The 26,904-nt window shown below is 43.4% G+C and overlaps 1 protein-coding gene across 6 annotated transcripts in view; it reads right to left on the bottom strand.

The window, feature by feature from the left end:
• TRPC5 (transient receptor potential cation channel subfamily C member 5) overlaps window positions 1-26,904 on the bottom strand; it is a 172,731-nt gene that overhangs the window by 106,373 nt on the left and 39,454 nt on the right. For all 6 annotated transcript variants that reach the window (XM_083722117.1, XM_083722119.1, XM_083722120.1 and 3 more), the window contains one exon: window positions 20,189-20,587. In XM_083722117.1, coding sequence (XP_083578243.1) covers window positions 20,189-20,566 — 378 coding nt within the window. In that variant the 5' untranslated portion in view covers window positions 20,567-20,587. The remainder of the gene's footprint in view (window positions 1-20,188; window positions 20,588-26,904) is intronic.

Raw genomic sequence — 26,904 nt, 5'->3', positions numbered from 1 at the left:
TGAATAGTGATGAGGGAGAGAGCAACAGCAGACATCTTGTCTCAACAAGTTCGGAAAGAGAAAGACAAAATGGCTCAGTCTTTAGGGGTGGAGTTAGACAAAGTGGCTACAAATAGGGAGTGGCTAGATCACTAGCCAAATAATACCCTCTTGTGGTTTAAAGTAACACATGCATTAGCCAGAAGTTCAGGAGAAATAAATGTATTTGCTTTTCTACAACAGTCTTAAAACTCATGGTATCATAAAAGCAAAGATTTGGAAGGGATCATGGTGATCATCTAATTCAACCTGGTACTCACTGCAGTGAAGATTAACATCGCATTATGTACAGCATCACAGACAGATGGACATCCAGGCTTTGCTTAAATATCACCAGTCTGTTCCACAGCTGAACATCTCCTATCATTATAATTTTCCTCCAGATACTTAGTTGAAATCTGTTTCCTTACAATCTCTACCCATTGGTTCTTGCACTGTCATCTGAAGCAACCAAGGACAGTTCTTGTATAGGAAACATAACACCACACTTTTAAAGCACATTACTTCTTCCCCTAAAATCTTGGAAACTGTAGTTTCTTAAGGGTGCTAAGAACTGTAGCTCAGTATCAAACAATGAAGGAACACATGCAGTACAACCTCATCAAGCACAACTCTGTATATGAAATAAGAGTATATTGTACAGCAAATATCTCAATGCAACACGTACTATAACTCAAAATAATGGAAGCTTAAAGAAAATAAAGACAGTATCAAATCAGTCTTGAAGAGATATATACAGTCTTACTGATTACTATTCGGTCGCATGTATTTCAGTGAAACTGATTCTCACCAAATATGCCCGGGATTGCAACTTAAAAATTGTGTAGATGCATCAGAGTTGGGCTGTGAGCAACAGTCTATTGGGAGTAATAATGAGTTGAGCACCAGCAGGAACTGTAAAATAGGTCAGTGGTCAGAACAGATGAGCAATTAAGATCAGAGGGCAAACCGCAATTCAGAACCAAACAGCATGACTAGAGACATGAGGCATGCTAGAGTAGGGGTGGGGAAACATCCTCAGACTGAGGGTTACATTCTGCTCATAGCAACCTTCTGGAGGCCAAGTGCCTGTGGTTGACAGAGGCAGAGACAAAATTAGGTGGAGCAATGAATGCAAATTTTACCTTTGTTCAATAGGGTAGTTTCTAAACACTACCTCCAGCCTCTATCCCTCATCCTAGTAACCAAGAACAATTACCGGAGTTCAAGTCCTGCTAGATCACACCAAAGGCCCATTCAATCCAACATCCCATTCTTACAGTGGACAATCATATGTGCATGGGAAGCCTGCAAGCAGGACCTACATGCAACAGCACTCTCCCCACCTGTGACTCTCAGCAGCTATTATTCAGATGCATACTGCAAAAGTGACTCCCCACCACCAGCACACAATCACACCCACTCTATACATCTACTTCTCATGTCAGGCGAGGTAGCCGATGGGTCTCAAACCCTCGTGCAAAGGTAGGCTTCAGCAGATTGAGTGGACAAGACCCATAGTGGGTCCAATAATCAAGGAGGCAGTTTCTGCACATGCTGTAGAGGGAAGTGAGGGACAAAAGGGGCTTATCAACCTGGGAAGGTAGTCCATCTAGAAGGAAAACTCTGATCCTAAATCTCAGCTGTCTTGTGGGATATCTTCATGAGAAGAAAAGGCTAAACTCTGGAGTGGAGTCCTCAAAACAGCTGGATGGTGCCTTGTACTCTTCCTCCCAGCAACTCTGCTAGAGGAAGGCTGAGATGTAAGAGGAAGCCCTTTATAATTCATCCCTGTCCCTACTGATAGCAAGGTGAACCTGGGACATGGAGTCATTCCAGAAAGTTCTTTACTTTCTGTGGTAAACGGAAGCCTGCCTTCTGCAGTTCAGTTGTTCACCACAAGAGGCAGCCCAAAGCTAATTCCTACAGCTGTTGGTGGGATGGTAGTCTTTTAACTTCTGGCATGTGGCTTATCTGTCATATTACACACCTGAACATTTTTTTGGTGAAGAAAGTATTGATCTGATGTGTAAATATATTTCCTATTCTAATTGATTCAGGAGGGTTCTGGAAGCTTCTCTGTGTGATACAAGCTGGAAGTTTCTAGCCGACAAGCAAGTTTCTATTCTGCCTAGAAACAAGCAGAAGGTTATTGATGTTTGGGTTATTCCTTCAGAGAAGCTGAACAGCTGGTTTAAACTGGTTCTGTTATCTCTTTCACTTAGGGCTATGCTGACTATAGTACTGTATTGGCCAGATGGAGCCTGAGTTTGACTTTCTTTCTGTCTTTCCTTCTGGTGTGGTGTTAAAGTTTTAGTCTTATTATAAGTTATTGTAAGTTTAGGTTACATCTGCTGCGACTGGATTTCTTATGGACAGTGCCAATCCTGAATGTATGAATTTGTGACCATTATGCTCATTTACCTTCAGTAGCAGTAGTAAACTCTGCTGGATGAAATACAATTGCCTCCGGTCTATTTTTTTGGGAATCCTGCAACGTGCTTAAGTTTTCACTCTAACTATACATTGGAGTTCTGCTTTGGATCAATATGAGCAGAATTCTTGTCAATTCCCTGGGGGCCTTTCAGAAACATTCTTGGTACTGATGATAAAGGGGGTGAATCAGCCCATAAATGTTTAATATTGATGAACACGTGATGTCTCTCATTAAAAAGCCACAAAATAGAATATATGTGCTTTGTTGTAGCTTTTTAAAAAGACCTTATTTGTTTTTGCTCGTTATGATGTTAACAGCTATTTAAATGCTGGGAATTTGCATTTTGCTGGTAAGAATGACTAAAGAACCAACAGTACATTTAAATAAATATAAAAAGACTGGAAATTAATCTTCCTAAAGAGCTTACTCACTCAGATTCCCTTAATGCTTTCCATAGCTGTATTTTACACAATGTACATTTTACAGATAAGCGGCTTTTAAATTGAAAAACATGCTCAATAAAGCAATTTTATGAGTACCAGTGGTAATCATTAATATGTATCCAATTGGGCAGAAGTTTTACTCAGCTTTCTCAAGGAATCGTTTTATTCTAGGCAGGGGAAGAATGTTCAATTCCTTAAAGCCATTTCCATTTCTCTGACCTATATACCCCGGTAAGGGCCAGTCTACAGAATTCGTGGTGAAAAGATGGGAAATATAATTGTGGTTTATTCACTACAAAGTGATGGGAGGTTTTGTAGGGAGGGGGCAATCAAAATAAAGGTTGCAGTGTTTGGGACTTCTTGGTTTAGAGAAAAGGTAAGAGGCAACGTGATAAGAGGTCTATAAAATTATTCACGGCACTGGGGCTCTTTTTCAGCCAGAACTTACCAGAACTCAGTTCTGGCCCCTCTCAGGTGGGTGCCATTGCCAGTATAAGAGAACAAGGGAGGCGTTCATGGTGAGTTCCAGCACCTCTATTTCTAGAAAAATAGCACTGCATGGCACAGAGAAAAAGGTAGAGGAAAGGTGGGGCTTTTTTGGAGGTTGACACCCCAATAGTGGAATAGTCTCATTCAAAACACTTAGATGGCACTTGCTTCATTGGATTTTTCTTGCCAAGTGTAGACAGTTTTATGCTCCCAAACTTTAAATGCTTTATGTTATGCATTTCCTGCATGTTGCTATTTTACTATTTCAGTCCCACTTTTCCAGATGTTCTTCATCATTTGTATGCTAATGATTTAGTGTTTAAATGCTGAAATTCAATCTCTCTCTCGCTTTTGCCTTTTGGAGTTGGCCAGCTGTCCACTGCTGGGTCCTGATCTATGTTCTGCCCATCTCTGTACTCCAGAAGAGGGGAATCAGCCTATGGGCCAAGGCCAGTCAATGTAGACAATGTTAATTAATTCCTTCCCATTGAATCAAATGAAACCATTTAAAAAGCAGTGTGTGGTAGTGATTGGAGCATTGGACCTGAAAGATTAAGCATCAAATCCCAACACATCTGTGAAGCTTACTGGGTGACTTTGGGCCACTCACCATCTCCCAGCCCAACCTACTTGTCATGGGGAGAATCACACACATCGCTTTGAGCTCAAGCTCAAAGTGATAACACCAAGGTTGCATATTCGATCCCCATATGGGACAGCTGCAGGGGGTTGAACTAGATGATCCTCAGAGTCCCTTCCAACTCTACAATTCTAGGTAACATCTTAAAAAAGGCGCTCTCCCTTCTCTTCGACACAGGAAAGAAAGTCTCTTCTGAAATGGAGCAGCTCTTATGTACAAATGTATTAAAATCATTTAAAAAATTAAAAGATATGCAATAAACTATTAAGACATTTTTGAAATCTACCGATACACTTCCAATCCGTCAATCTCAGTTCTACCCAGCATGTTCAATGATGGGAGATGAGGGCAGTGCCAAGGGTAGCCACCCTGGTATACACAGTTAATTGACTAAACATTGCAGATCTGCATTTTAAAATCTTCTTGCACTGACCCCTTGTGGCAGGTCATATTCTGAGGTCTCTTGACCATCAGCAGCAGAAGGGGTATGGAGCTGACTCTGGCCCTCCAGGCCTCTATATCTGGTCCCCGGACTCCCCCTAGGCCATAGCCTACTTCACAATCTCCCCAAAGGTTTTTGCCAGGCTGGAATGTGTCCTTGAACTCTGATGGTGCCTTTTGCTTGCCTAGATGAAGGACAGAGAGGAGGTTTAGAATCCAGCCTATTAAGTAAAAGTAAAAGTTACATTTATATGCACTTTGATCTCATCTGTCCAATAATAATAATAATAATAATAATAATAATTTATACCCCAACCATCTGGCTGGGTTTCCCCAACCACTATGGTTGACATTCAATGGCTGTTAAAGAAGCTACTATCAGAAGATCAAGGGGCATTCACTTTTCTTTAGTTTCCCACTCAAACAGCTATTACAAACTTAGTTGCACTTATTGTGGTTGTAGCTCAAAGAATAGAGATAGATTCATTGCTCCACCCACTTTTGCCTTTGGCTCCACCCACCTCTGGCATGTGGCCCCCAGAAGACAGTCCTGAAGGAGATGTGGTCTTCAGGCCATAAATGTTTGCCTTCCTCTGGTCTACAGCATCTTCCTACAGTTTCTGCTGACAGCTAAAAAAAATAAATCAAAAGCTATCCCTGATGCCATATGAAGTATTGCTGTAATAAATGTTTGATGTTGCTGCTTAGGTATATGTTATAAATTGCTGCTGGCACAGCTTGCTCTTTCAGTACTTGTGATGATTACTTTTCGAAGTTTTGATATTATTTCATGCTTGCAAAGCACTAAGCTGCTTAGAACTCATTTTTGTATGAGCAGAACACTGATAAACTGTATTAAAAAATTAAACACCCCATGCCAAATATTTGCTCATTTCTGCAGCATACTAATAATTGAAGGCAATGTATGTTAATCCCTACATTATATTAACTAATAACTAACACTGCATTAATTATTGATAATTTTACATGATATTGCATGATATACACATTTATATAAATTATAAATACTATATATCAGGAATGAGGGCCAAATATTTATCTCCTCTGCCTACTGTCAGCTAACACAGACCAGTGGAACTACCTACCTGTCAATCATCTAATAATGTCATTGATGGTGTTAGGTGATTGACACCTGTCAACATTCAAAGTAGGACACTGTGGAGCAGCTTCCTTTGAAGACTTGCTCCCAGCTCCAGTCAAAGAGGCTCCCTTAACCAATCATCAGTTGATGGTGGATTAGAGGGAGCCACTTTGAAGTCTCTGCAGAGGTGAATATGCTCTGAAACCTGTATCACTTCCCCCCTCTGCAGAGAAAGCAGTTTCTATTCAAAGCACTGGGAGGACTGCTCTGAATGCACACTGATTCTTTTGGAAAGTAAAAAAATAATAATGTTCATTAAGAAATGTAGCATTTTCTTCTTCATTCCACATGAACCTGCAAAACTCCTTCTGTAGTGCTTCCTAAACTTATGTGCTTTGCCCCTGGGGATCCTTAGCCCAGGGTTTGCCAAATTCTTTTTGCAGCACTTCCCAAATGCCTGATCATCTCTGTTCAAGGGGCTTTCAGTCAAGCCCCATCCTTACCTGTCCCACACCTGTCATCATTTATCATGTCAGGTATAGGACAGAGCTGAATGTGGCTTGACCAAAACTGTGAGGCAGAGGTTCCTTAAACCTGATTGATATTTATTTATTTTTCAAATATTTTTATTGCATTTTAATAACAACAAACAGGTTTCAGAAAAAAATGAAATAAAGAAAAAATACCTTAACTTCCAATAAAGAGTCAATAATAAAACATACCAAGAGGGGGGGAAGTGTGGTCTTTAATTAGAAATGATTCCATGTTCTAAATTAAAACTTGCAAATCTGTAGTTCAAAAAAGTTTTTTTTAAAAAATAACCTTGGGCTGGACTAAACCCAGACACTCTCAAAGACCCCTGGTACTTAATGCTCTTGAACCAAAGTGTTTGTGTGTGTAAAATGAAATCAGAACAAATGAAAAGCAACTTTAAGCAATTTGGCCCCTGGACACTATTAGCTGAGGCAAGACCCCCCCCCCCCAGGGCTCTTTTGCCAAATCTTGGAATACAGTACCAATAATCCAGATTATTGGCAGCAAAAGCCTTCCAAAACTTGGCAACTGTTGCGCACACCACTGTCAAAAGATGCAAAATCAGTTCCTTATTGAATTTATATTAATTCTTACATAAGAGGTGTGTGGAAGAAGAGTTGAGCACCTTTGCTTTGTCCCCAAAGGCTCCCCATTCTCTGCAGTACCATAACTAAATGAAATACAGAGTTAGAGAAGATGTGTTTCCCTTGCCCCACTTTTTACAGGCATAGGCCCACACTTTAAAGCTCCATGTCCGAGTGACAAACAACAATCCAGGTTTTCTGTGGATTGCCCCAATTCGCTCCAGTTCAGAGGTAAAGAGTGAGTTCTCGCAGAGAAAGCTCAAGAGCAAAAAAAGAAAGAAAAAAGATCACTTGGACGCGAAGCTTTAAAGCATGGAATGTGCCTGGAAAGCACAGAGGAAAGGTAAATGTGGATAAACCCCAAGTAAACCTACACAGCATTTATACAGCACCAGCTGAGTGTTTGAGACATTATCTGAGTAATCCTTGCAACAAGCCTGTAAGGTAGGTCAGTGTTATTATCCCCCCACGGGGCGGGGACCAAGGGCAAGTGTAACTGATTTGGCAAGTTTAGATCATGTCACTGGTAAGACCTGAACCAGGAATTTCTTAGTTCATAGCTACTGTTAACTGGCACTGTCCAGATCCAGTAAAATATCCCTGCACAAGCTGTGACTCACCCAATTCATCACAGCCTATCAGACATTTACTGTGGCCTACCAGGTGCTTCATCAAAAAAAACCCCTCAATGCTCTCTTAACTTATCTTTACTCTCCTAACTTATCTCAGGCTTGATAAGTTGTGTTTCCTGGCTGCATCAGTGATGATTAAATAAGGTGGTCTTCTATATTTTTTTCTGTTGGCTTAATTGGATGAAATCCATTTCCAGGGCAGCATTTAGTGACAACGGCCTATCACTATATGTAGCCATGAGTTATTACTGCATCATTTTTTTAAAATGAAGTTGGCATGGCTGTTTGGAAACTGAGCTGTAGAAACTAGGCTAGCACTCTTTCTTTCTCTCTCTCCCTTCCTCCCACCTGCACCCCCACCCCCACCCCCGGTGACCCTTCATAAGAGCATAAGAAGAGCCTGCTGGATGTTATGCTATTAAGGATCTGGACCCCACAGAGCTGCAGTTCCTTGTGAAGAACGATTGATTGTTAAACCACCTTGGGAGGTGAACAGAGACCACCTAACAACTCACAACACTTTTAACAAACTACAGCTCCCATAGTTTGGGGAGCCATCACTGCTTAAAATAGTATTATAGTGCTTTAACAGTATGGTGTGAATGTGGCCTAATACAGGACTATTAATTTCAGTGGGTCCACTGTGAGTACAGCCTAGTAGAATACAATTTGCTAAAAACTTTAGTCACATATTCTTATAGCTAATAATGCCAAGGATCTTCTTCCTCTGGCAGTGAAGAAGTTCAGGAGGGAAAAGCGGAAACAGACAGATACCTTTGTGGAATATTCTTTTAGAAGACGGATGGATTCACTTTCAATACAAATAAGCTTATTTGAAGCTAAAGGTCGGATTTTAGTTACCCAGCACTACTGACTGAATGGAAGCCCTCCTTTTAATAAGTGCTAGAGGATTATCTGTAATAAGGCTGCCAAAGTTCACCTTTTGATTCCCTGTAGTACCCTTTGCAAAACAAACATCCTGCCTCCATTTATCTTGGAACTGTGCATCCTCTGGACCGGATCATACGTGGACAGGCCTCTCTACTTAGCTCCAGATGACACACTCAAGGGGCCTATTGACCTTTGAAGCAAAATTCAAGTGTGCGCGCGCGCATACACACACACAATGATATTGGAAACAATTTCATTCTTGTTTTTGGTATTTTCTGAAGGAGACATTCTGCTTATCCAAGACCCATCTGCGAACCAAATATTAATTTGCAGCCATCTGCCATGGGCAAGTTGCTGCTGATGACAGATAAAAGGATGCTGATAGCACCGCTATGAAGACATTTGCTATCAGCTGAAATCGACGTGAGCTAGAAAAGGCTCTGTGGCTTAAAGCAGAGGGTGGGGATGGATAACTTAAAATTCAAGTAGTAGTTGTCAGAGGCAGCATGCTTCTTAAATACCACTTGCTATGAATCCAAGTATGGAGAGTGCTGTCTATGGCAGGTTCAGCAACTGGCAGACTAGAAACTATATCTGGCCACTCAAGGGATACCACTCAGATCTCTCACTGCCTCCCTGCTGGCCTTCCAATTAGGAAGTATAGGAACCTGCTGGGATAGCTCATGAGTCTATTCAGAACAATATTTGCTACACAAGTGGGCAGTGCTTCTCCAGGGCTTCAGTTTTCCCTAGACATATCTGGAAATGCTAGGAATCGAACCTTGGACCCCTGGCCCAACCCCTGTGTGTACAAACTAGCCTGCTGTGCAAAGTTACAATTTGGATTCTTTGCTCCACCTGCTTTTGCCTAGAAAGTAAATGTGGCTCATGGGCTGAAAAAAGATTATCCTCTCCTGGAGTATAAGATTATCCTCTATAAATTAGGTACGTGCAGAAAGTTGGTGGAACACTGGCCAACTTCAAAGGCAGAAGAAGTAAGAGTATGAGCTTCGGCATTTATACACTAAAACATTAACATGCAAACTATGTGAAGCAGGTGGAAAAGCAGGACTAAAAAGAATAAATTGCAGGAATAAAATAACATCAGCCCTTTAAAGCTTGGTATGATGAAACTGTCTATACTTGGCGGCAACAATCCAATCAAGTAAGTGCCAGGAAAACACTTTTAGGAAGAATATTCCACAAGCAGAGGGAAAGCCCCACCAATAATAGCAATCCATCTGCCCTCAGAAAGTGGCCATGCCTGAAACAGGTCCATGTAGGAAGCTGCCTTATACCAAGTTGGACTATTTGTCCATTTAGCTCAGTATTGTCCATACTAACTGGCAGCCCCTCTCCATGGTTTCAAACAGGGAACATTCCCAGCCCAACCTGGAGATGCCGAGGATTGAACCTGAGACATTTGGCATTTGAAACATGTTCTCTACCACTGAGTCACAGACCTTCCCGTGAGAGATGAGAGAGAGGTGGCTAGGACTCAAAAGTTGAAGGGCACCACAGAGTCCTCTCCACTATTACACAGGAGATAGGACATATTCTCATTGTGTGCTAGACTTACCTTTCTTCCACTCTTTCCAGTCAAGGGTCTGCACTTAAAAGCTCTGCGTCTGAGCACTTGTGTGGCTTTTTGTCCTAAGCTTTCCCTGCGGAAACCCACTCTTAAGTGCTCAATCAGAGCAAACATCAATTTTGGTTTTCTGTGGGTTGCTATTTGCTCCACACAGGTTTTCACGGGGGAAGCTCCAGAGCTTGGGTCTCCAGCTGCTTTAGGACTACAGTTCCTATCACCCCTGACATTGCACCTGCTAGCTAGGGTTGATGGGAGTTGTAGTCCAAAAGTAACTGGAGACGCAAGTTTGGGAAACACCGCTCCAGGGCACCCAGACACAGAACTTTAAATCGCAGACCATGTCTGGAAAGAGCAAAGGAAAGGTAACTATGGGTAAGCCCTAGCTCATAATTGTCCACCCTGATGGAAATCTGTTCTCTTAGGTTTCAGGCAGGAGCCTCTCCCAGCCCTACTTGGAGATGTTGCACCTGGGACCCCTCTCCAAAAAAGAAATCTACCATAATGTGAGCCCTGAGGACTCTTTTGATGAAGAACCTCTGGAGCTCCCCTCAAATGGCCTTTTGTTCACTCATGGATTTCTTGGCTTCAGATACAAACAAAATTTCTTCTTCCTTTTCTTGTCAAGCACCTCTAATTCAAGCAAAGTGGTGCACCTGGTTGTTATAGTTACTCTCATGTGAATCATCTTAGCTATTGCAGAAACTTTCTCAGAGAACTGTGTTCAATGTGCCCAAGTGGCAACATGGTACAAAAACAATCATAACGTGTTTGGACGAGTTGCCTCAAGCACCAGAGTCACCAAGTTTTTCTCTCAGTTTCATGTTTTTCCCAATTTTAATATCAGTTCTCCACATTTCCACACCAGTTTAAATCCCCTCCCCCCAAAAAAATCCTCATGAAAATTCACCAGCGTTTAGCCCTAATTTCTCCTAACTTATGTATTTTTGTATGCAATTTCCATTAATATAATGTATTTATAATACATGTAACTGCTGGGTTGGGTTATCTGGAGGTTTGGAGTACATTGTCAGTGGAATGCTGATAACACTCAGCTCTATTTCTCCTTTACAACTGCAGGTGAGGCAGTCAACGTCCTCAACCATTGTCTTGCCTCAGTAATGGATTGGATGAGATCCAACAAACTGAAACTCAATCCAGATAAGATTGAGGCACTGTTAGTGGGTGGTTCCCTAGACCAGATGGCTGGGAGGTCGCCTACTCTTGATGGGGTTACACTTCCCCCAAAGGAACAGGCTTGTAGCTTGGGGGTACTCCTGGATCCTTTGCTGTCGCTCAGTGGCCCAGAGTGCCTTCCATCAGCTTCAGCTGGTGGCTCAGCTACACCCCTATCTGGGCATGTATGGCCTAACTACTGTTGTCTATGCTCTGGTAACCTCAAGGTCAGATTACATTATACGTAGGACTGACTCTGAAGACGGTTCGGAAACTTCAGTTAGTGCAGAATTCAGCAGGCAGATTTCTCACTGGAGCAGGACAGTTTGAGCATATTACACTGATCCTGGACAAATTGCACTGGCTACCAATTAGTTTCCGGGCCCAATTCAAAGTGCAGGTTTTGACCTATAAAACCTTAAACGGCTCAAAGACCGTCTCTTTCCCATATGAACCTACCTGGACCCTGAGATCATCTTCTGAGGCCCTTCTTTGTGTGCCTCCTCCTTGAGATCAGGAGGGAGGCAACCTGAGAATGGGCCTTCTCTGCAGTGGCTGCCGATCTGTGGAATGCTCTCCCCAGGGAAGTTTGCCTGGCGCCTTCATTATACAGTGGTACCACGGGATGCGAACGGGATCTGTTCTGGAGCCCCGTTTGTATCCTGAACAGAACGTAAGACACAACAGCGTGTCTGCGCGTGTGCAAGTCACATTTTGCCACTTCATTTTGACTGTCTGCGCATGCGCGAGCAGCGAAACCCAGAAGTAATGCGCTCCGTTACTTCCGGGTCGCCGTGGAGCGCAACCCGAAAATACTTATCCTGAAGCATATTTATCCCAAGGTATGACTGAACACCTTTAGGCGCCAGGCAAAAGCGTTCCTTTTTAAGCAGGCCTTTGGTTGATTTGATTGACATCCTATGCCCATTTAAAATGTGGGGTTTTTTTGGGGGGTAGTTATTGGGTTGTTTTTATTTTGATTATATATTTTGTGGTTTTATATGTTGATTTTGTTCTGTGAGACCTATGTATACCCTGGGTATAGGGTGGTATATAAATTTAATAAATAAATAAATGTATTTATTTCATAAACACATTTGTTTGTATGAAAACTTTACTCTAGTACTCTAGTATATCCCCTACTCTTTATTCTTTTCTTTTTTTGCATGCATTACTTGGCTGGAGAACTGCATTGCAAAATTCAGGTAGAGGTGGAGAAGGTGGAGAAGACTTGATGGCCACATTTGGCCACTGGGCCTGAGGTTCCTCACCCCTGGCTGAGTAACTTACAGCAAAAACCTAAGGCCCCTGAAAGGGCATCCTAACAGTCATGGGACAGAGTGGAGCTTCCTCTATGCACCCAGAGAAAGGAGTGAACAAGCAGGCAGGTGGGTCTACCCTTGCTAATCGCCCTGTTGTGGGAACGAATAACATTTCTGCCACTTGCCGCTGCACCAGTGGAACCCAGACAGCAGCAATAAGGAAAGGTGGAATACAGTTTGGGGGAGGCTTTGGATTCAAATCCTCCCGTTTTTTGACAATGGTTGTTGTTGGTGGTGATGGTGGAATGCACCAGCCATGGAGATGGCATCCTTATTTTCCTTCCCATGAGGGGAGGATTTAAACGGCCAAAAATAATAATAAGAGAAATGTATTCCCCTCCTTTTCATGAGCTTGGCTTTTGCAGCTTGGCTCCATGCTCCGCAAGGGTGAAGAAAGTGAACAGTGAGAAGTTTTTCTCCCTCTTGTAATACTAGAACTATCTCCTATGGGACTGAGTTCCATAGTTTAATTGGGCTCTGTGGCAAAGTCCTTTTTTAAAAATCCTTCCTGAATTTTTCAGTTTGTGAAGCTATCCCACATAACCCTGCAATACTTTACCTTGGTCCACAGCTGTGTGCTTTCACAGAGCCTGCAAGAGATGGCAATAATGATGAGCACCTACTGGGTGCGCAATCTGATTTCCCCTGCTACCAAGTCCTTGTTACCATACAGGAGACCTCAGACAGGCTGCACTGTGAGGTAGAAAGGTGTTGCTTTTGATATGTAACCTACTTCAAGGTTGTTATGATGAACTGGCACATGTTTCCTTTGCTTGTTTTGGATTATTTACTACTATTATCAAAATGTCACACACCACAGATCCTGTTAATGAAAAAGAAACGTGCCTTCTGTGTTTAAATAAAGTTAATCCTTCAGTTCTTTGGCACAACAGTGAGCATGCTTCAGCTGATTCCAAGAAAGGAAACTGATAATTTGGGGAAAATGATGAGCAGGCTGATAGGCAGAAGGGTCAGAAATTGTCAAGCATACATTTGCATTCCTAGTCATGTTGTGCTCATATAAGACACCCAATGGAATTTCTCCCACATTTTTAGTCCCATTTGCAGACCATGAAACTGGGGTGCATTTTGGCAACCGGGGAGCAGGATGTGGGGACTTACATACATAATAACATGCACTGACCTGAATGCAAACATTCCACAAATTATAGAATCCTTAGATCACATAAGTGTAGAGCTGGAAGAGACGGCAAAAGCCAAGTCCCTGCAATGCACTCAAACGCCTAGCAATGCAGGAACACAGCTAAAGCATCCCTGGCAGATGACCATCCAACCTCTGCTTAAAAACCTCCAAAGAGGTTTTTTATTAGTAGTGAATAAATTTCCATAATGATCTTCATCAGAGGATCACAGGACAGTTTACAATATAAAAACATGAAAATACATAACATAGAATTAGAAACTCTTCTTTGGAAGGATCCATCGTTGGGCGTAGGGATGGAGAAATCTGTCAGCTCTGGTTCTCTCCATTTCTCATTTCCCAACCCCAATCTTAAGTTAACCTCCTTTTGCAATTTTAAAAAAAATTCTCATGAAAATTTGCATAACACACATTTTTGTACCAGTTTTGAGCAATATACGAATTTCCTGCAAAGCAATCTTCCCTAATATATACATTTGTATGTTATTTTCACTCATATATGCCCTTTTTGTTTTGCATAATTTACCCTAGTATGTATACTTTTGTACACATTGGTTGGTGTGAGAACTGCATCACAACATTCTGAGAGGTGTGAATTTTGAAGGATCTCTGTGTTTGAGTTCTCATATAGTTCGAGAAGTGTAAATTAGATAGTTTCTCATTACAATGCAAACAAAATCCAGCTTCTCCCCCACTCCTAAGTATGATGATGGCTGCTCAGGCAAAATGGACGCTGTGTCTCCTAAGCTTATCTTGCCAGTCTGATCAACACAGGGCTGGGGACAAATACTAGGTGGCTTCTGGGTGTCAGGAATATTGAATGATTTGGACAGTTTGACATTCACAAACTGTTCCCATTTGGAAGTGCCTAAGGGATGCTGTGTTCCATAGGTTTAGACCTCAGATTTTAAATAACAGCAACAACAATGTTGCATACTGTGGGGGGGGGATTTAATATGTGAATGTGACTAATAGGTCTTTGGAGTCACATTATCATAGAGAGATAATGAGTGGTTTGGCTGTGACTCCTTTTCCAGCATTCAGTTATGTTGCAGGTTATTACCTAAAAGACCTAACATTACTTCCCAGCTATGTTGTTCAATGCAGGAACAGACTTGGGTAATCTTTCACAATATGGGACCCTATGCCCCAAATGGATCTTATTGATTATGTATCTTCTCAATTTTGCACCCCCTTGGCTTGATGCCCTAGGTGGGGGAACTGCCTGTACCACTCTAAATCCATCACTGCTCAGTGACATTGTGGCTTGCACCTTACTTGTCATCTGGCCTGAGGGCCCTGACTACATGGACATCAGAATCTGCCTTATACCAAGTCATAGAATCTTAGAATCATAGAGTTGGAAGGGACCCTGAGGATCATCTACTTCCTGCAATGCAGGAATATGCAGCTGTCCCATAAGTGCATCAAACCTGCAACCTTGGCATTATCAGCACCATGCTCTAGCCAAACTGAGCTATCCAAGACCCTTGGTCCATCCAGCTCATTGTTGTCCACACTAACTGGTAGCTACTCTCAGAGTTTGAGGTGCGGGTCATTCCCAGACCTACCAGAGATGTTAGGGATTAAACCTGGGAGCTTCTGCATGCAAATATTTGTGTGCGTGTGTGCGCTTTCTTTCTTTCTCTCTCTCTCTCTCTCTCTCTCTCTCTCTCTCTCTCTCTCTCTCTCTCTTTTTCTCTTTCTCTTTCTCTCTCTCTCACTCTCAACCCATTTTCCAGTAATGTTGCCATCACTATACCTACTCAGGCAGTAGAACTGAATAGAAAGTAGTGGAAAATATGCAGGAGCCTTGATTAAGAGGGAGGATTGTCTGCAGGAGTTAGCAAACTTTTTCAGCAGGTCCAGTGTCCCTCAGACCTTGTGGGGGGCCAGACTATATTTTTTTTGGGGGGGGGGGATAATGAACATATTCCTCTGCCCCACAAATAACCCAGAGATGAATTTTAAATAAAAGCACACATCCTACTCATGTAAAAACACACTGATTCCCAGACAGTCCACGGGATGGATTTAGAAGGCGATTGGGCCGGATCCGGCCCCCGGGTCTTAGTTTGCCTACCCATGGTCTACTGCAAGACAGCTGCTTGGGAACAAGCAGATGGCAAAGGGGTGGAGCTAGTGCACTTGTTCCGACCCTTCCCCTCCTGATGTGTTCACTTAAGCCCATTATGGGCAGAAGAATGGGGCTATTTTAGAATCATAGAATCAAATAATTTTAGAGCTGGGAGGGATCCAAAGGGTCACCTAATACAACTCCCTGCAGTGCTAGAATCGTGATGACATTTCACATTTCACAATTTTAGTTTGCATTTTGAATGTAAATTCTCACAATGAAAAATTTATTGGCATCTCTTGGTGGTTCTGGCACACAACCAATATGAAATCTCCTAAGGTTGCAACCCCACTTACCTGCAGAGAGTAAGCCTCCTCAAATTCAACAGGTTTTAATTGTGAGCAGGCATGGCTAGGATTGAAGTCTTACATTGTCAGTTATCAAATAATAAGCAGCATTGCAATGTGACAAAATAAGGCTGCATATCAGTTTCTAAATATTGTTAGTTATAGTAAAAATATAGTCATCTACTAAACACAGTTACATGACAGCCACCCAATATTATTAATTACTAACTACCATTGCACATCAGTTAGTAAATGCTACCAAATACTAAAACAGCATGTGCAACATTTACCGGATATACGCAGATGCAAATGCATATTAGCAATTAAGTACTAATATTCTAATACTGAAATTAAAACTTTTTTATATATTTAAAAAAGATTTAAGAGAATAATAATCACTGCAATCCTATCCATACTTGCCTGGAAGCAATCCCCACTGAACTCAATGGAACTTACTTCTGAGTTGACACATAATCAATTGTTCAGCAAACCACTTAAAAATTCGTTCATGTGCTTGAACACATGGAAATGGCAAACAAAGACACCTGTGTTTAAATTCCAAGTCAGTAAATGGGTTAAGTTACCTGCATTCTCCCACTGACTATCCTATCTTGTTGATTTTAGTGAGATCTCCATTCAACTAACTTAGTCTGGATTTAAGAGAAAGATCACAGTCTCATGTATTGTAGAATCATAGAATCATAGAGTTGGAAGAGACCACAAGGGCCATCGAGTCCAACCCCCTGCCAAGCAGGAAACACCATCAGAGCACTCCTGACATATGGTTGTCAAGCCTCTGCTTAAAGACCTCCAAAGAAGGAGACTCCACCACACTCCTTGGCAGCAAATTCCACTGTCGAACAGCTCTTACTGTCAGGAAGTTCTTCCTAATGTTTAGGTGGAATCTTCTTTCTTGTAGTTTGGATCCATTGCTCCGTGTCCGCTTCTCTGGAGCAGCAGAAAACAACCTTTGTACATGCTTCCAAGTTGTAAGCTACAGCTTAGCTTCCATGTAGCCACATCTGCCCTTGAATTTTTAAACCATAGTAAATAGGCATGCATGATGCTCATACAGGATAAGTTATACTTTAAGGGGAGACCCTTGAGCAAGCCTTTACATTCTTTTAAAATACTGTTGCTTCTCTAATTTGCTGGTGCAGGGAAGACTCCTGTGGTCCTCCAACTCCCATCAGCGCCAGCCAGCACAGCCAGCTGTCAGGGATGATAGGTGTAGTAGTCCATCAACATCTTAGCAGCCACAGGGTCCCCATCCTTATCCGAGGGCTTGTCCATACTTCTGCTTGTCCCTTGCCTAGACAGCACAGGTCCGGGCAGTTTTCCGCTTGCCCCATGCTTTCTAGCAACAGGTCTGAGCAGTTTGCCTTTGCCTCACTGCTTTCCCCTAGAAAGCCCACTTTTTAGCACTAAATCAGAGCAAATGGCAATCTGCAGGAAACCCAATTGCCGTTGGTTCCAATGCAGTGTTAAACCATGGGTTTTCCCAGGGGAAAGCAGCAGGGCAAATGAAAGAGTGGATGAGTGCCTAGTGAATGTGTCCTGATGCATATTTCTAACTTCCTTCCTTCCTTCCTTCCTTCCTTCCTTCCTTCCTTCCTTCCTTCCTGTCTGTTGTCAAGGCTGATTTGGGTTCAATGTTGTTATAGATTTAAGGATTAAAAGGGTAAAGGGACCGCTGAACATTAGGTCCAGTCGTAGCCGACTGGTGCTCATCTCGCTTTATTGGCCAAGGGAGCCAGCATACAGATTCCGGGTCATGTGGCCAGCATGACTAAGCCGCTTCTGGAGAACCAGAGCAGCGCACAGAAACACCATTTACCTTCCTGCCGGAGCGATACCTGTTTATCTACTTGCACTTTGACGTGCTTTCAAACTGCTAGGTTGGCAGGAGCAAGGACCGAGCAATGGGGGCTCACCCCATCGCGGGGATTCGAACCGCCGATCTTCTGATTGGCAAGCCCTAGGCTCCGGGACTCCCTTAAATCCTAGGAATTAATAAATTCTAGAATTCTGTTTATTTGGGATATGAAGGGAGAATGCAAGCTGAAGAGGAAGTTCTGGGCTAGCTTATGCAAAACAACCTGGCTGAGCTAGGGCCATCAAAGAACAACAGAGGGCCATTCGCAGTACAAGAGAACCCCCTCCCCCCCTGCCCTGAGGTGTGAACAGAGACAGGGGTTTGAAAGGTTGCCAGGGTAACTGTGTGCTTGAGGGAGTCTGGGAACAAAGGTGGAAGAAGGAGCAGTAGGAAGAGCTGAGATTCATCTTGGGCAGGCTGGCTGAAGGCTGCTTGCGCTGCTGTGGGGTACAAGCCATGCTGTAAGATGTGGACTCCCTCCATGCTAACTGAAGGTGTAAATAGATGAACAAACCATATTCCTTAAAGCTACAACAGTCTCCACAGTGTCTTCCATTCTCCAAAGGGTCACAGACCCCGTGTGGGTGCCTGGGACCCCATGGGTTCATGCCACTGCTCAAAATAGAGAAGGGCAGGCACCCGACATTTGTAACAATATCAAGAGACTTAAACATGCTTCAGTCCATTTGCTAGTTCACATTTGTATGCCAGGCTCCCCCCGACCCCCGCTGCAATTGCCTAGTTGTTGCAAGGAATCCTGATTTCTTCCCTGAAGGAAGTTATTCTGTGGTGAGGAAATGGCAGCTTTTCGGCACTTAAAATGATGAGGAAATGCATTTCTCCCCAGGGCTGGCTCAAGGTATTTTGCTATCTAGCTGAGGAAAAAATTCACTGCACACACACCATTGTTGTAGTAAACTGGTAGGGTAGAGAGTGGGGGGAAGGAAATCAAGCAGCATATAGAGGAATGGATCTTAAAAGCTTATGTGTTACTTACTAAAGCACATCTTCCTGCTCTGCTTTTGTAAAACACTGCATTAAATATTTACGCATATCCATTTCCCCTACAAATACTACCTTTCAACAGTAAGTTGGATGATATGCAACAGAATTGTAATTCAACTGGAAAAATAAAGCATTGTTATCTTCTTCTTTAAAAAATGTGAAGCCTAAATAAATGTGCCTCTTGCTTTGGCACTGCTTCTGTGCCAATTGTCTGGCATTAAAAAATGTAGCAGGTGACAATTTCCTTTCTACTTACGTCCATGCCAGGAAAAGGCCTAACTTTCTGCAAGGCCAGCTGCTGGCACAGAGGCATGGTCTATAGGAGAAGGGATAGCCCTAAGCCTGGGAAAGAGTTTTCTTCTAACATATGTACTGCATTGTGAACAGTATTATTACGACCCAATCAAGGGGTTTGACACTGCAGTCTTAAGGCTATTCCACACTTCCACTTGTCCTATGCCTGGAAAACATGGGGCTGAGTAGTTTCCTTTCCTTTCCTTTCCTTTCCTTTCAAAACGTTTTTATTGGTTTTCCACTTGCCTTGTGCTCTCCAGGCACTGGTCTGAGAGGTTTTCTGTTTGCCCTGCAACTTTCCCTGAGAAAACCTGCTCCTTTGCAAGGCCCAGCAGTTGGGAGATAGTCCAGCCTTGCTGAAGCCCGTTTTCAAAGCACTATGTTGCAGTGCCTCTGCAAGATCTGTTTCAGCTGAGCCACCTTCATGCTTCCTGTGCAATCTGCTACTGTATATGATATTAAATGAAAGGCAGGTGGGTGTGTCTTGGCCTAAATGGGGAGGGGCTAGAAGGCCTGATTTGGTCCATGGGCCAGAGGTTCCCCACCTGTGGCCTAAGAAAAGTGTGATTCCACCCCCCATCTAAAATTATAGTGCTATCCTTTTTACATCACAGCATGAAAGCCATCCCAGTTGTTGAACACTAAAGAAGCAGCCTCCAATGCTCCTCATTTGCTTTCACCTGGAAATGCTGTATCTGCAATACCTGAGAACTGGACAGCTTTATTTCACGTTAAAAGGAAGTACAGGATGCCAGACAAATGCTTCACTAAAGGAAGAAAGTTAAAAGGAGATCCCTCAGCTTCAAGTCCTACATGCTTAAATCTATCATAAATTTAACCTCTCTCTACCTGGATTTTGGGACAATTTCTTTTTCCCTTCCCTCAAGATAGTTGAAAACCGCTTGACTCAAACTATCCAGAAACAACTGCCTTAAGGTTTGGGAAGAATTTCTCTCTCCACCCCAATAAAGCTGCAGAAAATTAAGATTCCATTTTCACAAAGGAACAATATTTTCAGAAAACTGGTGTGATGGGTCTTGGCCCAGTCTTCATAGAATTATCTTAGGATTCTCCTCCATTTAATTTAGACAAACAATTATATGCAGCATTTCTTTTCATTCTTGACATACCTGTTTCTCCCCACTTGGCTTTCTATAGTTCAGAAGAAGCTCCACAGCCCCCACCACTTCTTTCCTTATTGCATACAAGAGAGCATCACCCACGTAGACACTGTGGCTCAGTAACATCTCCATAATCTCCAGGTTTTCATTCTCTATGGCTATTAAAAGGGCACTGCGTCCAAGAGGGTCCATGCAGTTAATGTTGATGTTGTAGTAGATTTCAGCCTCCTCCAAGGCATGCTTCACACTGGCATAGTCCCCCTTTTCCACAGCACTGAGGTAGGCCTTCTCCTCCAATGACAGTTCTGCTTCTGCCCTCACAATCTGCAAGGGGATCCGGTCTCTGTAGGGTGAGTAGTTCACCTTTTTGTAGTACAGCTGAGCCATTGTTCATAACAACTGGGTGACCTGAATGGGGGGAGGGGGAAGAAAGAGAGCAGTTCTTTCAGATGGAGCTGCAAAATTTGTTACTTATCTTATGCAGGAACAAAGAGATCAGCACTATACTGAGTCAGACCATTGGTCCATCTAGCTCGATATCACCCACACCTACCAGCCCTACCTAAAGATGTCAGGGATTGATTATGGAACCTTCTGCATGCACATCAGATGCTTTACCACTGAGCTACAACTCATCACAAAGTCCTTGGTGTGTGTGTGTCCCATATTGCACATTCACCCCCTTGATTTGCAATGGAGGGGAAGAGGGGAGGTTCTTCATGTATACAACTAATAATTCTGAGCCAGTGTAGTACATTGATTGAAGCAAGGGTGGCAAATCTGTGCCCCCCTAAAAATTGTTGGACCTCAAGTCCCATCAGCCTCCGACTAGCATGACCAGGAATGATGAGAGATGAATTCCAACAGCATTGGAGAGTTACAGATTTCCCTTCCTTGGGCTAGAGTTTGGGGCATCACTTGGGGAGACCCAAGTTAAAATTCCTGCTCAGGCACAAAACTAATGGGCATGTGATTGGCCATAGTTGGCCATAGTAAGTCAGCACATTGGTACATATACCCCAGTGCCACCAACTTTGACTGGCAGCACTCCCCAAGATCTCAGGTAAAAGTCAAATGGAGATGAAAGGCATTGAACCTGGGACCCTCTATGTGGCTAACTACTGTGACCCACCAGACATGGCTGGACTCCAGTCTCCATCAGCCACAGCGTGGGACAAGGTTCAGGGAGAATGGGAGCCATAGCCCCACGACAACATTTGGAGGTCTACAGGCTAGCCACCCCTGCTCTGTGTGCAGAACATGTGCCCTGCCACTGAGCTGTGGGGCCATGCGTATACACCAACATGATATGATTAACATTATATTAACATAGACACTTATGTAACTCTTCTAGCTGTTCCAGGGACCAGGTAGATGGTGGTGGTGGTGATGATGATGGTGATTTAATAAGTCAAAAGCAGTAGTCAAAACCAGGCTCAGTAGCTTATTGGCAGCTGGTTTTTACATGAAAACAGCCCCGTTGTTTTCCCAGAGGTACAATTCACTCTTGATGGAATGTCATCAAATCCCATTGCTTTTGGGTGACTGGCTCCTTTGTATTCAAAGTGCACGGTAGCAAGAAGACCCCCTGTGCTAGCCATCCCAGGATCCACAGGACTGTTGATTCTAGAGATGACTAATATAGAGTCCTGGTCCAATCTGGCTCATTATTTGCTCATAACAATTCAAGTGAGCCCGACTTTGCAGTCAGAGTGCTGCAGATTCCTACTCCCATGTCGAGTGTAATGTGGATAAATTGTGCATAAGCCCAGTGCCTCTTGTTTTAGAGCAGCTGGGGCAGATCCTCCTCCTGAGCAAGCCAGATACAGGTGTAAGGTGGCTAATGGGCACTAATGACTTCAAAGTTCCATGTTCTAGCACAGTCCGCCTCTAATGAGCAAACGTTTACTTTTGTTACTTTTCCCCAGAAGAACCGGATCTGACTTTTCCCCAGTGTGCTCTGTGTGACCTTGCAATCATTTTATTTGCATTCTGACACGTTTAATTATTTTTAGTGCAACCTTCTCTCTTTTCTCAATTTATAAATAAACCTGAAGATGGCTTGAGTATACAAAAAAAAAAAAAAAGGAAAAGGAAAAGGAAAAGCTTCACTGGCTCCCCATGGTCTCCCTACTGAAATAAGCTCTTCCCTTGAGCAAAAAGCTGAAAATTGAATTTCAATTCTTAGTATCCATTAGGTCGCCTGGGGAATGAAAGGTCCCCGACCAACAAGCAAGATAGTCTGTACAATGGAAGGAAGACGGGTGGAGGGAATCATTACCTCCAGGGAGTATTGAGTTAAGTCCTTAAGTACCATAGTTATTACCTTTAAGTTGTGGCCAAACCAAATGGACTATCATAGATCCTTCTAAACAAATCCAGCTGTGGCAAAGCAGAATTGCTCTTTGCTGGTGCCCTTGGAATAAGCTTTCTCATTTTTGTTTTCCACTAGGTGGTAAGATGAGTGTTTGCGGGAAGCAAATGACAGAGGAAAAACGGCTCTAGGGACGTTGGAGTTGACACCACTCTCTCACATTCATGCCACCAATGAGATCATTGTCACCAGTCAACACCTGACATCAGATCAGTGTTCCATGTTATCACAATCCTGCGCTGTATAGATAGTTGCTGCAGAGCCAGTCCAATTCCTGAAGAAACAAACTGCCATTTCAGGCTGGGCATGAGATGGCCATAAGCTCTACTTTGCAGACAGTCCTCTATTTCAGGAATGTGGCTGGGGGCTCCCCTGTTTGGTCCTCAAAACACTCCCCAGGCCACACCCCTCACCATCTGAGCTCTGTGCTCTCCTTAAGTGCAGTTGCCTGACTGGAAAGTGTCACACTGAAATATGATAATGCCTCTTGCTTGCCCAGATGCAAGATGCAGAGATGGGAGTGTGTGTTTCATGTGTGTGCATGTGTAGGAAACATTGACTTTCACATGACTGCAACGTATACCCAAAGGTAAGTTGCATCCATTGCCCAATTACCACTGGCATACACCCCTTGAGCAAGGGACGCGGGTGGCGCTGTGGGTTAAACCACAGAGCCTAGGACTTGCTGATCAGAAGGTCGGTGGTTTGAATCCCCGCAATGGAGTGAGCTCCCATTGCTTGGTCCCTGCTCCTGCCAACCTAGCAGTTCGAAAGCACATCAAAGTGCAAGTAGATAAATAGGTACCACTCCAGTGGGAAGATAAACGGCGTTTCCGTGCACTGCTCTGGTTCACCAGAAGCGGCTTAGTCATGCTGGCCACGTGGCCCGGAAGCTGTACGCTGGCTCCCTCGGCCAATAAAGCGAGATGAGCGCCCCAACCCCAGAGTTGGTCACGACTGGACCTAATGGTCAGGGGTCCCTTTACCTTTACATCCCTTGAAGTGATTGTGGTCCTTAGGATGAAAGAGGTAGGGTTGACATATTTCAAACAGTGAAAATCCAGGCAGAAAAGTTGTTGAGATTTTTGGGCAAAATTGCAAAAAATGCTGTTTCTAAGCTATTTTGGTGGGGAAAACGGCATTGCCAACATAGGCTGCCATACATCTGGATTTTCCTGGACTTTCCCCGGTTTTCCACCCAGACACTCCTGCCGACTGCAGTATTCCAGATGTATTCAGGAAAATTTGGACATATGGCAACCCTAGAAAAAGGTCCTCTTGCCTTGCTCTATATCAGCATTTCCCAAACTTGGGTCTCCAGCTGTTTTGGGACTACAGTTGCCCTCAACCCTGACCACTGGTCCTGCTAGCTAGGGATGATGGGAGTTGTAGTCCAAAAGTAACTGAAGTCCCAAGTTTGGGAAAGTGTGTCCTCCCTCAAAGAGGGCACGTGTTGCGGTGAGACCTGGAGACTGACCTCCTGTGTTGTGGGTGTGTATACAGTGGACGCTTGGGTTGCAAATGTGTCCAGGATGCACATTCACAACCCTCAGCATTCGCAACCCACGTCTGCGCGTCTGTGCACACACGGGTTGCGGTTTGGCGCTTGCACAAAGTGCGATTTAGCGCTTCTGCGCATGTGCGACTGCTGAAACCCGGAAGTAACCCGTTCCGGTACTTCCGGGTTTTGGCGGTCCGCAACCCAAAAAAGCGCAAACCTGAAGCAGCTGTAACCCGAGGTATGACTGTATTGGACAAGCCACAACACCCAATTGGTAGGTCCCTCATTGCTGGGCTTAATCTGGCCAATGGGGTGCAGTCTAAATGGTTCAAGCAACCAATATATGCCTATGCACATGACCCAGAGCTTCCTTTTTTGGCTCATCCATTGGAACACCCACCCACCTCTCCCTATATTTAGGGTCTTTTGTGATTGACCTTGCTATGCCGTCATGTGTCATCTATCATTGGGCCAGGGGCATGGCAGGAATTTTCCCCACTTGCCTGATTGGCTGTTGCCATTTGGGTTTCACCTGCCCCGTAGCAAATCGTCACAACTTGTAAGGTTGCGGATAGGCACTGGTTCAGGTGATAGGGATGGGAGAACGTTCTCGCCATCCCTATGTGAAGGGCATTCCCTTAAAGGAATCCAGGGACTCAACTTGGTTTGGTCAACCCCCGAGAGGGAGTTGTACCTGTGCCTGAGTCCAGGAGAGCATCTGGGGAGTGGACATAGTCCGTTCCTGGGCTTTCTGCCTACCTCAGGTGTTCACTCTTGGCTGACCTATGCTGGTGCCCTGGGTCAGCGCTGCCTGCAAGGGTGCAGGGAGCTAGCCGAACCAGAGCCTATGCAACCATGAACTTTCTGTAATCAATAAAGTTGTGGCCTAAATTCTGCCAAAAACCAAAACTAAAATTTGAGTCAATTGTGTCTTTATTTAGGGGGAAGGTCTCTGGGTCTGAACACGCAAACTCTTCTCAATATTAAGGAGCCCTGTAATAGACAGGCTGCCTGGTCCAACCCTGTTAACAGATGGAATGGGAAATGAATTTGAACTAAAGGAACAGCTTCTCCCATGAAGCACAATAACTAAACTGTATAGTGTTGCAGAACACACACACACACACACACACACTTCCTGCAAGAGATACTCAATATAATAACTTCATTCATTCATTTCATAAATTTATACACCACTTGATTGTAAAAAACAACCAAACAAATCTCAAAGCAGTTTACAAAAACATGAAATAATAATTAACAACCCTACTTTTTAAAGATACAAAAGTTGAAATACTGAAACAGGTTAAAATTACCACAATCATAAAAGGATATCATGTCGAGGTTCAACCCGAATGCCGCTGGAGATACATGAACCTCCCAAAGTCTGAACTCAAAGGGGTGAGCTTTTGTTCTCACAAAAAGCTCAACAACTTTGTGCCATCTCCCCCTATTTTCTTAAATTTGAGTCCCCAAAAATAGGGGGCATCTTATACACAGAAAGATATCGTACTTGCTTAGGTTCATAGGAGGCAGATGCAGCCTTCCCCCTGAGGCAGTCATCAGTGAATCTCAACCATAGGGCAGACAATATCAAAGGGCATATTGGCCCAGGTGGCACAGCAAAAAAGACAAGCCTCATGCAAGTAAAAGCAAACACACACACACCAGGGGCAGATTTAGGACTGTGTGAGCACACACTGGGTGCAGTCCAGTAAGCGAGGCACTGGGCTTTAGGAAGGAGGTATGAGGCTCTGATAGGGTAGAGTCCTCCCATTTCCTTCCCAAAGCCTAGTTAGCACTTTCCCATGCTGCTTTGGGAAAGCAGCATGAGGGGTGAGGGTGGGAAAAATTTTGGGCTCGGACAGGACGCCATAGTACCCAAGTCTGCCACTGCACACTCACACACATGTGGTCTGGCCCAATTGATCTAGAAGGGCAAATGCTTTCTGGCCAAACAGTGGTGGTGGTGACTGGTGGCTTTATTATTTTTTTTAAAACATTTTTTTATTGCTTTTTTAAAGGTACAGAAATACAGAAAAAAGAATAAAGAGTGGTTATAAGAAAGAGAGATATAAATAACAAATTTCCATATTCTTTTTCCATCTAACCTATAGGACTTCCTCACATCCTCCGAACCCTGCGTTCTCTGTCTTATAAAGCATCAGCAATTTGTTAACTTATTTCAAAACTTATTGTAACTTCCATTTTATCATGTTCCCTATTTTCAATTTTACTGTCGCTCAATTCTTATATGTTTTATATTAAACACAATAAAGTTATTTCATTATTTTACCTCTGAATTCTTGTGTCTTAATTTTCATTCCAATAACTTACATTTGCTGAAGCTAGAATTTCCTGAAAGGTGCATTTTTTTTAACATTCATACAACTTATAGTGTTTTTTCAAATAGTCCTTAAACTTTTCCCAATCCTCCTCAGTTGTTTCTTCTCCCGCGTCTCGGATTCTGCCAGTCATTTCAGCCAGTTCCATATAGTCCATCAACTGCGATTGCCATTCCTCCAGCGTGGGTAAATCTTGTATCTTCCAGTATTTTGCAATCAGGATCCTTGCTGCTGTGGTAGCATACATAAAAAAGGTTCTGTCCTTCTTAAACACCCTCTGGTCCACCATGCCCAAAAGGAAGGCCTCTGGTTTTTTAGGTAAGGTAAATCTCAATACCTTTTTTAGTTCATTATGGATCATTTCCCAGAAGGCCTTCACTTTCGGGCAGGTCCACCAGAGATGGAAGAATGTCCCTTCCGCCTCTCCACATTTCCAACATTTGTTGTCAGACAGATGATATATCTTGGCTAACTTGACTGGGGTCATGTACCACCGGTATACCAT

This window comes from Podarcis gaigeae, assembly GCF_964106915.1.
Source record: "Podarcis gaigeae genome assembly, chromosome: Z".
Taxonomy (NCBI): domain Eukaryota; kingdom Metazoa; phylum Chordata; class Lepidosauria; order Squamata; family Lacertidae; genus Podarcis; species Podarcis gaigeae.
Note: the sequence above shows the minus strand (reverse complement) of the source record. Positions and strands in the feature narration are given on the sequence as shown.